The sequence below is a fragment of the Benincasa hispida genome, chromosome 12 (genome assembly GCF_027475165.1).
Source record: "Benincasa hispida cultivar pf3 chromosome 12, pf3_genome.v1.1, whole genome shotgun sequence".
Classification (NCBI taxonomy): Eukaryota; Viridiplantae; Streptophyta; class Magnoliopsida; order Cucurbitales; family Cucurbitaceae; genus Benincasa; species Benincasa hispida.
In genome coordinates, this window is record NC_143489.1 from 33,865,532 (window position 1) to 33,880,337 (window position 14,806).

Consider the following 14,806-nt stretch of genomic DNA (forward strand, 5'->3'; position numbering starts at 1 on the left):
TTGCACTTTTCGCATTACAAATATATTTCTGTGTCCATTAGATATAACTAGTCAACAGTACGTTGACTCTTCATAAATTGCTCGTAAGTAGAGCTGGACAAAATTACCATTTTGCCCCTATAGTTACATCTAACTTCTTAAGTACCACTGATCCCTCTAATAAACAATTAGTTATAGTTCATCTGCAACCAAACTCTTCTTGGGCCAAAAGAGAGTGTGATGCCACATTGTTCAAGCTTCGAAATTAGTCCTTAATAGAGAAATTTGTCTACTTACCCTAACATTAGGGAATGAGTGAATTCCTTCTTGTGTAGCTGCGTTCTTAACTCCTCGGTCAGATGAATCCCCAAAATAGTATGCATATTGAGTGGGTGAAACTGGTCATTCTCATCTATGCAGATCAAAGGACTGCCTTCAAAGACAGGAGTTCACAACTCATTTAGGATTTAGGTCTAGTCACCTATGGTCATCTTGGTGAAATGTAAGCCTCTTCTAGCAACGGTGTTATATAGAGAGACTATTCATTTCGTGGTCCAATCTTATACAAACTCTTTGTATAGAAGACCCACTCATATGTCTCCACATGAATTATTAAAATTAGATCATTTGTAGTATTTTACAACAATTGTAATAACTATAAAGCGGGTCGTATTCATAGTGTCACCAGGATAAGGTACCCAACCTTATCCATCTACTACAAACCGTTTAGGTTATCACTTAAACATGATCCACCTGTATGTCTCCACATACATGTCAAATAAAATACTTCTATTTTATTAGATAAATAAATTGTTTGTACAAATACAATTACAAACTAAAAGGCCACGAGATTTGGGGCATCGACTTCTACAATTCGTCCCTCTACCAACTTTTCATCGATAGCCTTTAAGAAATAGCTCACGACCCCAAATTATACTCCTCCATATGAGATACGAATTATAGTCAATCTTAGCATTGATGAAGTCATCATCCCTGAAATACCTCTTTTTGAGAACATGGGCCAACAAGTTGTTTGGATTTCTAATGATTCTCCAGCCTTATTTAGCTAACATCGCTCGATTGAAAAGCTATAAATCTCTTAAACCAAGACCCCTCACATCTTTGCTCCTACAAAGTTTCCCCTAGCTTATCCAATGATACCTTTTTTTATTACCACCAGAGCCCCACCAAAAATGAGAGCAAACCTTATTAATATCATCACACAACACCTTAGGAATCTCAAAGCAACTTATGGTATAGATTGGTGTAACTTGAATAATAGATTTGATGAGAGTCTCCCTTCCACTAAGAGAAAAAAAGATTCTTTTCCACTCTTAGAGGCCTTGTTTCTCCCGTTGGTCACAAGCATACCAAGATAGATCCCAAAAGAGTTGATCTTCTTAACATCGAGGATCCTGTTGATGTCACTCCCTTCTGAGACCTTAATGTCATCATTTTGAATACTCAATCGACTTTCATTCTAGGGAGGCCCATAATTGATAATGCCATTTTGGGATTTGAGTCCATCCATGTTATCAACAACAAAAGAAAAGATAAGGAGGGTTGGGTGGCCTTAAATTTGGATATGAGCAAAGTCTATGGCAAGGTCGAATGACCTTTTCTCAAGGTTATGCTTGTATCTTTGGGATTTGGGGTGGATTGGATTAGGTGCATCATGAATTGTGTGGAGTAGGTTCGTTTTTATGTGCTCATCAATGGTACGCCCTAAAAGGAGTTCTCACCACAAAGAGGGCTTTGGCAAGGAAATCCCCTCTCACCTTATTTATTCCTAATCTGTGCTGAGGGTCTTTTTGTGCTTATTAAAAGGGAATAATCTCTTTCTCTTATTCACGGGCTTCGTATTAACTGTCATTATCCTTCTATCTCACACCTATTTTTTGTAGATGACAACCTATTATTCTTCAAGCCTCTTATGACCAGTGTAGGAGAGTTCGCTTTATTCTTAGAGTTTATAAAGAGGCATTTGGTCAAGGGATCAACTTAGATAAGTCAGAATGTATAATCACTAAAAATAGGTGTTGATGTTACAGGGTTGGCAACAGGGCTAGGGTGGGGTGGAGGGGAGGGGGAGGGATTCCCCATTGGAAACGAGTCCTCGCGAGGACCCATCCTTGATTTTTTAAAATATATATGTATATAGTTATATAGATATTTATGAAATTAATATATATTTATAGGGTGTGTGTATATATATATATATGTATGTATATATATATATATTAAAAAATAAAAAAATAATTGAGATCGAGGTCGGGGCGGGGATACCCTCCCCGTCCCTGCCCATCCTCAACTGAGGACTTGGTTATAATCCTCGGTTTGACCCCCATCCTCCGTCAAGCTGGGGATTCAGGATGGGGAACCGGGGAGACCCGATCCCGCAGTGATTTTTGTCAACCCTAGTCATAGTTGACGGTTACACGCATCATTGAAAGCAATATTTTTTTTTTTATGAATTTGTATCACAATTGACGGTAAAAAAATGTCAATATCAACATATGTTGACGGTTACAATATATATATATATATATTTCAACTATAGTGATACTTGACAGTTTTTAGTCATCAATAAATGTCAAAATTATATTAGAGAATATAGTGTGAAAAATGAGCCAAGCTTACTAGTTTAAACCTTGAACTTAGAGCATGTTTGGATTGTATAGAGAAAAAAATATTTTTCAAAAGAGTTATTTGTTTAAACTGTATTCGTAAAAACTATTTAAAAGACATTAATCTCCTTTGGGAGCTTGTGGGAGAGATAGAAGTGATTATTGAAAAATCTTAACTGTTTTTTGTGTTTGGTAAAACATATTTGAATTAAATATGTCAAAATCATTTTTTAAAAACACCTTAATTTCACGCATATTTTAAAAGCAATGTCCTACTAATTTTTAGATTCTCTTAAATCAGGTAATTTTTTTTTTTAATGAATATTTAGTTTTCAATTTTTTATTTTAAAAATAAGATTTATTTATATATTTATCTATTTATCACTTAATCAAATCTATTTTCTAATTTTTATGAGTTGAAGACATCAATTTTATAAAAAAAAAAAAGTATATCATATTGATTTTTAAAAAAATAAAACTATTGCCCTTAATATTTAAAAATTAATCTATAACAAACAAAATATATCATTCTAAACATTCTAAACAATTGTTTGAAGTTTTAAATTATATATATAAAAAAAAGTTATTTATAAGTCTATTTTGGTTATTATATCTAAAATAAATTGTTTTTGTATTTATTTACCAAACACTATAACCTATTTTTTCAAGTTTAAGCTGAAATTTACCGAACATCAATTTACTTTATTTACTAGTTGATTTTTCTACAAACATAATTTTCAACAATTATTTTAAAAGTTATAACAACCTCAACTAAGCTTTAGAAGTATTTCAAAAGCTACTTTTTTAAGCGATTGTCAAACACTTCAATTTTTTTTTTTTCAAAATAACTTGTTTTCAAAAGTAAACACTTGAAAAGTTAAACCAAATACAACCTTGATATCTATAGATTGGATCAGTTGAATCTAACCTAAAAAAACTAATTTAGACTCATTGAGTAAAGTTCATGGATATATTATATATTTGTCCATGATAATACAAAAATATCCACACCTTTTTGCTATGACAGGTCAAATTCCACTCTCCTATATAAAAAGTTGGTGACACAATATTATTACATAAGAGTTTTTTCCACCACTAAATCAAAATCCATACCCTACCCTAGGACCTTAATAATTGATGGGTTTATTTTAAAAAAAAAAAGTAATAAAAACAAATGATTGATGTTCAAAACCCAATAAAATTATAAAATAATAAGGGAGAGAGAGACATTCAAACACACAAAATTCTCTATATTCCACTAGGCTACAAATTAATACATTAGTTCTTATGATTTAAATAAATGACAGTTGTATTATTGTAATGGATGTACAGTTGCTGTCACATCAAAACATAAATTTCAAATTTTAAAATATTGTTCATTTTTGTCAATTTCTTCCTCCCATTTTGTTTTAATCTGATGTTCTTTTATTTCATTGGTTTGGATTTGGTCATTATTACTATACCAAGATTCCATTATTTATGGTAGTAAAGTAGTATAGAGTAATGTTATTTTGGTGTCTAAAAATTAAGGCAAATATCATTTTGTCCTTTCAAAATCTTACCATTTAATTTCTGGTTTTTTCCCTAAAAAAAAAAAAAACTGGTTTTTAATCATGGATGGTATTATGAATATTATAATAATATAGATGTCCAATGCGTCCTAAAAACCATGTGTCAATTTTCATGTTGTCCATGTAACTTGTAGTTATTCATATTTGTTATCTATGTAATACCACATCCTACTTGTCTTTTTGCCTATAAATAATGACATTTAAGATGTCTTAAAAATACACAAATTGGTGAGAAATCCACTTCAAAAATTTCACTCAATTTCATATTATCAATTTTTCATAATTTTAGTTATTTTATTTTATTTTATTATTATATTATATCTATTTATTTATTATTTTATCTATATATTACTATTTTATATTTTCTCCATATCTGTATTTCTGTTGTGCTTCTCAATTTCACAAAACGTTATCAGCACGAGCTCTTGTTGCTTCCATCGCTGAAGGTAGATCATAAAGGTATGTCGATTTTTTCCTTTTTATTTTAATTAATAAATTAAATGTTATTTTGCGTATTTAGTACACATTAAATTTCTAATATAAATCAATATTTTGTGATAGTGTTGCCATGACACACCCTACAAAATTAGAATCCGCAACCCTTGACATTAATGACAATAATTATTTGTCATAGGTACTCAATGCTGAAATCCACTTAAATGCTATGAACTTGGGAGAAACAATTAAAAAAAGGAAACAAGGTATTTAGTCAGGACAAAGCAAAAGCTATGACTTTCCTTCGTCGTCATCTCTACAAGGATTAAAAATGGATTATCTTACAATAAAAGATTCGCGTATCTTGCGAAAAAATTTGAAAGAAATGTATGATCATATTCTTCCTAAAGCTCTTTATGAGTGGATGCATTTAAGGCTATAAGATTTTAAATCAGTAAGTGATTACAATTCCGCATTATCTAAAATCACTTCAAAAATGTTGTTATGCAGAGAGAAAATTACTGATGTTGATATGTTAGATAAGACATTTTCTACATTTCATATCTCGAATATGCTTTTGTAGCAACAATATCGAGAGAAAGGTTTTGAACAATATTCTGAACTAATTTCATGTCTTCTCATGGCCGAACAAAATAACGAGTTATTCATGAAGTACCACGAATCTTGACCAGCTAGAACAACACCATTCCCTGAAGTGAATGCTATGAATGTTAATAATCATGGTCGAGGTCGAGGTTGTGATTGCAGTAGAGGAAGAAATAATTATTATTTTCATGGTGGTCGTTTTAATCATTCAAATTTCAAAAGAACCACACAAAATGATGATTACAAAGGAAAAACTCCACGAGATAAGAGTTCAAAGAGTGTTGAAAATAAATGCTTACGATGGGAAATGACTGGGCATTGATCGCGTAGTTTTCGTACGTCAAAACACTTAGTTAACCTCTATCAAGCCTCCTTGAAGGAAAATGAGAAAAATGTGGAAGCAAATTTTGCATACCAGGATAATGACATATTTGACAATCACATATGACAAATTTGGATGTGGTGGGCTTCTTTGAATCTCCTGAAGAGAAGATTGGCATAGTTGATAGAACATTAAGTAATTCTTTTGACTTTGAGAATATCAAACTTAATGTTATTGTTTCGACTTAATGGATTGAAACAATTAGGACAAATGTGGCACAATTGTCTGAGTGGATATTTATTGAAAGAATGATATCAAAATAATCCTATATGTCCGTGTGTTTTTATAAAGAAATCACAATCACAATTTGTTATTATAACTGTATATGTTGATGATTTGAATATAATTGGAACTCGTGAAGAGCTTTCAAAAGAAATAGAATATCTTAAGAAAGAATTTGAGATGAAAGATCTCGGAAAAACAAAATTTTTCCTTGGTTTGTAAATTGAGCATTTAACATATGAGATATTTATTCATTAGTCAACTTATACAAGAAAAAAATTGAAAAGATTTTATATGCACAAAACACATCCATTAAATATTCCAATGGAAGTTCGTTCATTGGATATAAAGAAAGCTATATTTCGACCTCGAGACGACAATGAAGAACTTCTTGGTCTTGAAGTACCATATCTTAGTGCAATTGGTACATTTATATATCTTGCTAATAATACAAGACCATATATTGCATTTTCAGTAAATTTATTAGCTAAATATAGTTTTTCTCCTACAAAAAGACATTGGAACGGAATTAAGCTTATACATTATTATCTCCGAGGAATAATCGATATGAGTTTTTTTTTATTCAAATAAATCAAATGTTGATCTAATTGGTTATGCAGATTTTGGATATTTATCTGATCCACACAAAGCTAGATTTCAAATAGGTTATCTGTTCACATGTGTAGGAACTACTACATCATGGCGATCGGCAAAATAGACCATAACAACCACTTCCTCAAATCATGCTGAAATTCTTGTAATTCACGAGTCTAGTCGAGAATATGTATGACTAAGATCAATGACTTAGCACATTCGTGAAACATGTGGCTTGTCTTCTAATAAAAATCTTCTAACAATATTACATGAAGACAACACAGCTTGTATAGCCCAACTCAAAGGAAGTTATATTAAATGAGATAGAACAAAGCATATTTCACCGAAACTTTCTACACTCATGATCTTGAAGAAAATGACGACATCACTTTACAAAAAAATTGTTCGAATAATAACTTGGGACTTATTTACAAAACATTACCAACCGCAACTTATGAAAAAATGGTGCACAACATTGGAATGCGGCGACTCAGAAATCTTAAGTGATGTTTTCATGAGGGGGGTAAATATATTGTATTTTTTTAGGAATATATATTATATGAAATATGTACTCTTTTTTCTTCGTTAGGGTTTTTTCCTATTAGGTTTTTTTAATAAGGTCTTAACGAGACATATTTCATATATATATATATATATATGGGTATCTAAGGGGGAGTATTATTAATATTATAATAAAATAGATGCTCAATGCTTAGTGTCCAAAGTCATGTGTCAATCTTCATGTTGTCCATGTGCCTTGTAGTTATTCATGTTTGGTGTCCATGTAAGACCACATCCTACTTGCCACCTTGCCTATAAATAGTGACATTTAGGATGTCTTAAAAATACACACATTGATGAGAAATTCACTTAAAAAATTCCACTCAATTTCATATTATCAAATTTTCATATTTTCAGTTATTTTATTTTATTATTATATTATATTATATTATATTATGTTTATTATATTATTATTATATTATATTTTCTTCATATTCGTGTGCCCGTTGTGTTTCATTGTGCTTCACAATTTCACAAAATATGGTTAGTTTTCATTAGGTACTTCAACCCAAGAATTTTAAAAATAAAGAAATTGACATGTCGTTTTTTTTTTAAATCAAATTTATGTTGTTCGATAAGATGTAAGGATGTGCATTGATTAGTTGGCATCGATTTAGGGTGATGTTGACTATTGACACATCGCTTTACATCGCTTGTGTGATTTTATTTTGATATATCTTCTTTGGTACAATTTTGTTTTAGCTAAATGTTGATAAGTTTTAGTCACGTTTTTTCATGTTCTTTTCGACCATGTTTATAAACTGAGAAAAATGTTAAGATATCTTGATTTGTAAAGCCTCCAAAAGCCAAAACGATCTAAAGTTTAAACTTTGAGAAGTCATAACTATAAGCTGATCTACTGGCCAAAATGGATGTTTTTTTTCTTCTTGTTTTTCATTTTGTGCAACTTTTTGAGGTCTAAAGGTTGGAAAAGTTGCTTATTTGACTATCAAATTTATAACAAATTGTTTTGATCTTAAATCTGGGTTATACAATGTTCCGTTAACATTTCCAGTTGTGGGTGTTCCAGCCATGGTGGAGTGTGAGAAAAAAGAAAACGAGAAGTAGGAGAAGACAAAGGTGCGAGAGGAAAAGAAAAAAGATAGAGGTGAGAGTTGAAGAAAAATACGTTTGAATGAGAGAAGAGAGGGACAAAAAGACTTAAAAGAAGATACTGATGGGAATTAAGTAAAGATGTCCATAAGGTATGGCTTGGGGTAGTACATGAATATTCACCTATTTCCTTTGACTACGCCTTTCGGCCTTGACTCACCCTTCGTGGACGAACTCTTACGTTTTCGGGGCATTGGATTCTCACCAATGTTTGCATTACTCAAGCCGCCATTCTTGCTTCTGCTTCGTCCACCATTGCTCGTGCAGGTGCTTCCCTCTAAGGCGAAATGCTCCCCTACCGATGCATTTTTACATTCCACAGCTTCGACAGGTCGCTTAGTCCCGTTCATCTTCGGCGCAAGAGTGCTCGATCAATGAGCTATTACGCATTCCTTCAAAGGTGGCTGCTTCTAGACAAACCCCATGGTTATCTCTACATCTCTACCTCCTTTATCATTGAGCGGTCATTTGAGGACCTTAGCTGGTGATCCAGGTTATTTTCCTCTCGACAATGAAGCTTATCTACCATTCTCCGCCAAAAGGAGATTTTAGTAAATAACCAAATATAAATCCTAGTCCATTCCCATTTTGGGTGAAAAAGATCTATTAATTCTTTGATTCCAGTTAGTAGGAGGGATCTTGAACTAAGAAATAGATTCTAGAAATTAGACTAAAAAAGATATCCTGAGTAATTTCAATAATCGGGTTCATTGATATTCCTGGTATAGTAGATGCTATCACACATATAATCATACTCAATAGGATGAGGTTGACTTCCTTATCCCGTCATTGCCCCCATTTCATTATCTATCCTTGCAAAAAATTTTGTTTAATTATGTGAAGATTCCCGTAAAGGTCATGCATCAAATAGACACATAATTCAAAGTTTAGGGACTGAATTGATAATTTAACCTTTATAAAGTTTCAAATAGGAAATAGGAAATAGGAAATTTGAAGAATTACCAAATCTTTCCTATTGTAGTTCGTAAACTTATTTCTCCAAAGTTGAATAACTTTTTCCTATTTGAGGATAGGACATCTTAACCAATTAAACTAGGTTAAGATGGACTTTAAACCTAAATAATTAAACTTATAACTTATCTTAAAAAAAAATTACTAATCCACAGTTGAGTTAATCACATAAGTATATGTTATTTTATATTTTGAGTAAAATAATTATAGATTGGAGATTAAGAGAAAATTTTGCGTTACTACACTAATATGGAAGTCCCTTCATTTATTACTTGCTACATCATTATGTTCATAAAAATATTATGAAGTTCACTAATATTAAAAGAATATTTACAAAGACAAACTTTTAGTATAAATAAGTATAGTATTACTGTAATAATAGAAATTATCCCTAAGATAAATGTCATTTAAAATGGTAATCGACGTTTTTATCTTGTCAGTTATTGACATCATGAGTAAAAATTTAATCCATACTCTAAAAATCACAAAATTAGAAGAAATGGTAAAAAACAATACTATCGAGGTTCCACTTTTTAGAATTGACACGCTTTTTTAAAATTCGATAAATTAGTTTTCTCGGTCCATCTTGAGCGAGATCGACATTTAGTTAGAAAATTAACTTTTTCTAACTTATTGATTGTTTTGGCCTTCTCATGAAATCTCGGCTAATATTAATACGAGATTCTACTCATTTTTCTAAATATTGTATAATCTATCCAAATCTTATATCTTTTCAAATTTTCTCAAAATTCAATTATTTTTACCAAATCTTATATCAAAATTTTATATAAATTTTCAAATATTTACCTAATTTTTGTTCCCACAATTGAATGAATTTTCAAATTTTCAAATGAACTTACCAATTATGATTTTTAAGATAGATCTCAAGTACATTGTAATTTTTAAATATTGTAAAAGATCAAATTTTGCAAATAAAAAAATAGATTTGGTAAAATATAAAGAATTATAATGTTAATTTGTCTGGGATTTTTACGAAAAAGCCCAAAATAATCAGAAAAAGTTAAATTTGTATGTAAGTCTTGGTGGTCGATCTTGAAAAAACTATTTTAACAAGTTTTTTTTTTAAAAAAACTACTAGTTTTGAAAGATGAGCATTTTAAGGATTCATTTGAGGCAAATACTATCCTAAGACTATAATAACATCATTTAGACAATAAAAACTATTTTGTAATCCCCAATTAATTACAACCAACACTATTTCAAAACTCTCTAATTGCTATAATATTTATTATTTGCTACAGTTTTTTATATTCATCATTTTTTTATTATTTGCTACAGTATTTACTCTTTCATTCTCAAATTAAAATAGTTTACACCTCAAACATATATTATTATAACTCAAACTTAAATAATGATTTAAATAATTTGTATCATAAATACAAAATATTATAATCTAACCATAATAATAAGATTATAATAACTAACTTGTTGTGCCAAAGTTATTTATTTGGATTTAGAATAGTTATTTTAACTCAGTCACACTTTGAGCTGCCGTATATTATCCGTCCTTTTAAACCAACATTTGTATTTTAACAGACGCCACAAAAAAGTAACTCAGCCTTTGGCTTTGGCTTCACGTGTTCATCTTTATGGCTCTCAATCATTCGCTTCTCTACAGTAAATCAAGCTATCCTACGCCCCTCAAGGCTGCAATCAACACCCGATCCTTGATCAGTTCCTTTAAGCCTGGTTGAATCCGGATGTATAATACTCTCCCGGCTCACGTTAGCGATTTTGACTCGCCAATGGTTGATTCTGACGGCTGAAATGGAAGCCGGTGGTCGTTGAGCTCTGCTGAAGTCTTCGTTCCTTTTGACAAACACGACGCATCCGGATTTCTCTTTTTCTTCAAGGTAAGCTACTTTTTCTCCTGAAAATTCTGGTTTCTGAATCGATTTGGGAGTGATTTTGTATCGGATGGATTTTGTTCTCAATGCTGCAGTGCTTCTTTTGGTTCTCTTATGCTATTTGGTTGTTTGAATGAGATTTTAGTTCATGAATTAGGTTTTCGGTTTTGGTTGCCACGGCTTTCGTGTTTTGGAATCGTTTCTGGAACTACAGGTGTTAAAATGGCTAACTGTATACTAAGAGTAGGGAGTTTATGGTTATAAAAGTACTATTTGTGATGCTTTCCAATTTATCAGGTTTTAATAAGATTGAGCTATGGGGATGATGGATGAGAATGCTTGCAATCATGAATCTCAAAGACTTGAAATGCAAGAAATGGAGAATACTATGAAAACTTTGACCAAATTAGAATTGGACTTGGCGTATTCATCGGAGAAGTTGATGAATCTTCATGTGCTTTTGATGTGCCTATTGACTCAGGAGAATGATTTTGAGGCTATGGATTTGGAGAATGAGTATATCCCAGATGATTCGTTTGGGAAGGTGTTGGCATTTGATTTTTTGTCTGGCTTTTTGGATTCTGAGGTAAGAGAGCTGGATAGTTTCATGGATAAACTCGAAGCAGAAATAGTTGATGCCCGTGGAATGGTATCTTCTTGCAGACAATCTAGTGAGGTTTTCAGTGTGGTAGAAGAAAAACTGCTTGATTCCGAAAAGTCGCTTGTTCAATCCCAACAGCAGATTCTAGAAGTGAAGATGCAGTCAGCCAAATTGCAGAGAATTGTTTTAAGCAGTGGAAATTGTTCGTGTTTTTTCTTTTTATTCAGTTATTAGTGACCTTGGATGATGAAGAATTAACTATTTTGTAATTTTGATTACTCTGCCTTTGTGACAGGGAGATTGGAGGATCCTGTGATGTCGTCACAAAATGATCAAGTTCTTCTCAACATAAATGGGAAATCAAATACAATGACTGAACAACAGAGGCATATTTTAAGGATGCTAGAAAAATCACTTGCAAGGGAGCTAGATCTTGAGAAGAAGTTGTCTGAATCAAAGCAACGGGAAGAAGAGCTCAGAATGAAGCTACACTATACCGAACAAGTTGCTTTGAGAATGGAAGAGGCTGCAGAAGTTGTTTGGGGAAGGTTTTTAGAGGCAGACAATAGTGTTGAGATTCTTATGGGGATTTCAAAGGAATTAGTCGGCCGCCTCCAGCTCGTCCAATTCAATCTACATGGTTCGTTTCAACGTGAAAACGAGGTCAAAACTAAATGTCAAGATTGGACGGAGCAGCTTAAAGCAAAAGAAGTGGCTATACAGAAGCTTGAGAAAAGGAATGCTGAACTACTAATTGCCAAGAATGCTGAACTGGATAAATTGAGGGAAGAAGTGAAGTCTCTTGAGGAACAACTTAAAGAATCTAGGCTTGATCTGAAAAGTGCATATGACTCAAATGAAGCAAGTCAAGATCAGCTTATTGAGATGGAAAATCTTGTTGAGTCACTGAAAGAAAGCATCTGCATATCAGAAAATAGAGCAGAGAGTGTTGAAGCCAAGCTTACACAGCTGCAAGAGACAAACTTGGAACTTACTGAAGAGGTGAGTTTTCTTAAAGATAGTGCAAGCAACAAAGAGAAAAAGGTCGGTTCACTTGAAAAACAGTTGAGGCAACTAGAGATTCAATTGCAGCATGCAAAATCATCATCAGAAGCAAGTCAGGAGCAACAAAACATGTTATATTCTGCAATATGGGACATGGAAACTCTCATTGAGGATCTTAAATCCAAAGTTTCTAAAGCTGAAAGTAAGACTGATAGTGCAGAGGAGCATTGCATTATCTTGTCAGAAACCAACTTCGAACTCAATAAAGAACTTACTTCCCTCAAGGCTCGAGTGGAGTTCTTAGAGAAAGCATTGGATCAAGCCAACGGTGAAAAATATACGAATGCAAACAAAGTTAACTTGAGTTCCAAGTTTATCATGGACATGGTGCTCCAACTAGCTGTTGAGAGGGATCGAATTCAGAGCCAGGTATTACTTTACAAAATCACTAGATCTTTTTAAATTTGGCTACCTAAGGATTCTCAGTTGGCCGGGCTCATCATTATAATCTACTAAACACTTGAATTATTGGAATTCTAGTTTGAATGTTACTTTGACCAAACTGCTTTGTCTATTTAAGTCTGAAGAATGAACATATTGTATTTATTCTTAATTTTCAATTGCAACACTTTTACTCCAGTGGCCTCTTTTGATAAACTGTTGCTACCATGCATTTCATTAAGTTAAATTACTTAGAAGCAATATTTGATTTATCATGATATTAAAGCTTGGTCCAAATGAACAAATAAGATGAACTTAAGTACTTTAGTTTTGGATAGAATATTTTTTTCTACACACAGGAAGCACATTTTTTAAAAATCTTCGGACTTTTTCGTATGTAGATTTGTATGTATAGGTAGTCTAATAGATGAATAATTCTCAAGTACTCTAGAAATGTCATCTCGTCCAAACTCTATTTGTTTATGCAGCTATCCATTTTGACAAATGATAACAAAGCTTTGATTGAGAAATTGAGAACTGTAAGAGATGGTGCGTCTATAATCACACGTGACAGAGGAGACTACGACAAGAAGGAACGGTCAGCCCCAGAGAATGATGTAAATATACCTCAATGATTCGGAGGAAGCTTTTATCGAGTCTTTACAGCAAAGAGTTCAAGAGGCAGGTACTCTTTCTTGTGAATCAATTGAATTGTTTCATGATTATGTACAGCAGTTACCACTTTAAAATGTTTGTTTCTATGATGTCTGCTCTAATTTTACAACTTTTTTTTGTCATCAGATAACTAAAGCACCTGAAAGCACACCCAAGTGTTGGGCTGAAGGTACTTCTTCTGTATCCATAAGTTAAAATGCTGAGAATGTCTCAAAACCTAAAGTTGTGAGGGTGACCGTACAGAGATTTTGTTCGTATTATTCTTATTATTTTCTGTCTTATTTATTATCATTGTATTCTTTTACTCAGAGTCTTCACCATTCTATGGTTCTTTGTGGTTAAAATTTTCATGGTCTTTGGATCCAAAAGAGAAAAATGTTAGGGGAGAGTCCAAAGGTAGCACATTGCCCCCATGTATTCCATTGTTGTTGTCAAATAGATTTGTCTTAGGAGGTTGTGCTGGTGTCTTTCCACTTATAGTGAAATTGTGTTAGATTATCTTCATTGTTCAAATGTGAATATAAAATTATTGTATTTGGATATATATATGTATATTTGGATTCTTCTTGGTTCTTTGTTGTAATTTGAGTTTTAATTGGTCTCCTTGATAGCATCTCTCTTTCCTTTTCTTTTTTATCCCATACCTTTTTTCCCCCTCCTACTTTGAGCTCTGTAACTCAAATTTTTAAGTTTCTAATGCCACATTTACCAAACTGCAATGAAAATTGGGATAATAGTAATGGAATTCCATTGATGAATAAATTGATGAACCTAAATCGCAAACGTGATTGGATTGCTTGATCGTGTTTGCTTAGAATTACAAGACCATAAACAGTAAAGGTAAAGGTAAAGGTAACAGTAAATGGGAAAGATTTATAATTCTCATACGGTTACAGTGGTAATATCTATAATGGTAATAGAGCGACAACGATAGCGGTAAATGTAGTGGGTCTGTAATTTTCAAACACAATTATATTGAACACCTTAGTTTCTCAATTATATTGTGCAATTTGATAACAGATTTGGATGTTGATCCCATAGTTTATTACGATTATGAAACATAGGTAAACAACAACAAACAAAATCAAATGGAACCCACTTTTTATATTGTCATTGATGGATTATGTTTCACCTGAGGTAAACATGGTCTAAGT

The 14,806-nt window shown here is 32.3% G+C and overlaps 1 protein-coding gene across 2 annotated transcripts; it reads left to right on the forward strand.

Moving 5' to 3' along the window:
• The first annotated feature begins 10,611 nt into the window (after positions 1–10,611).
• On the forward strand, positions 10,612–14,265 carry LOC150031952 (WPP domain-interacting tail-anchored protein 2-like). Of its 2 annotated transcripts, none has more exons than XR_016524970.1 (5): positions 10,612–10,936; positions 11,228–11,733; positions 11,827–12,965; positions 13,466–13,662; positions 13,779–14,265. XR_016524970.1 is itself a non-coding variant. In XM_090307700.1 (5 exons), the coding sequence occupies exons 2-4, from the start codon at positions 11,247–11,249 to the stop codon at positions 13,610–13,612; spliced, it is 1,773 nt and encodes a 590-aa protein (XP_090163826.1). In that variant the 5' UTR covers positions 10,612–10,936; positions 11,228–11,246; the 3' UTR covers positions 13,613–13,658; positions 13,779–14,265. The 2 variants fall into 2 exon arrangements, 1 of the variants encoding a protein (XP_090163826.1); XM_090307700.1 differs by having other exon boundaries at positions 13,466–13,658.
• The last annotated feature ends 541 nt before the right edge of the window (positions 14,266–14,806 follow it).

Excerpts from the sequence above, each read along its gene's own strand:
- LOC150031952 (XM_090307700.1), top strand. The coding sequence starts at position 11,247 with ATGGGGATGATGGATGAGAATGCTTGCAATCATGAATCTCAAAGACTT. Across the intron at positions 11,734-11,826 it reads TGTTTTAAGCAGTGGAAATT|GGAGATTGGAGGATCCTGTG; the intron begins GTTCGTGTTTTT and ends CCTTTGTGACAG. Across the intron at positions 12,966-13,465 it reads GGGATCGAATTCAGAGCCAG|CTATCCATTTTGACAAATGA; the intron begins GTATTACTTTAC and ends TTGTTTATGCAG.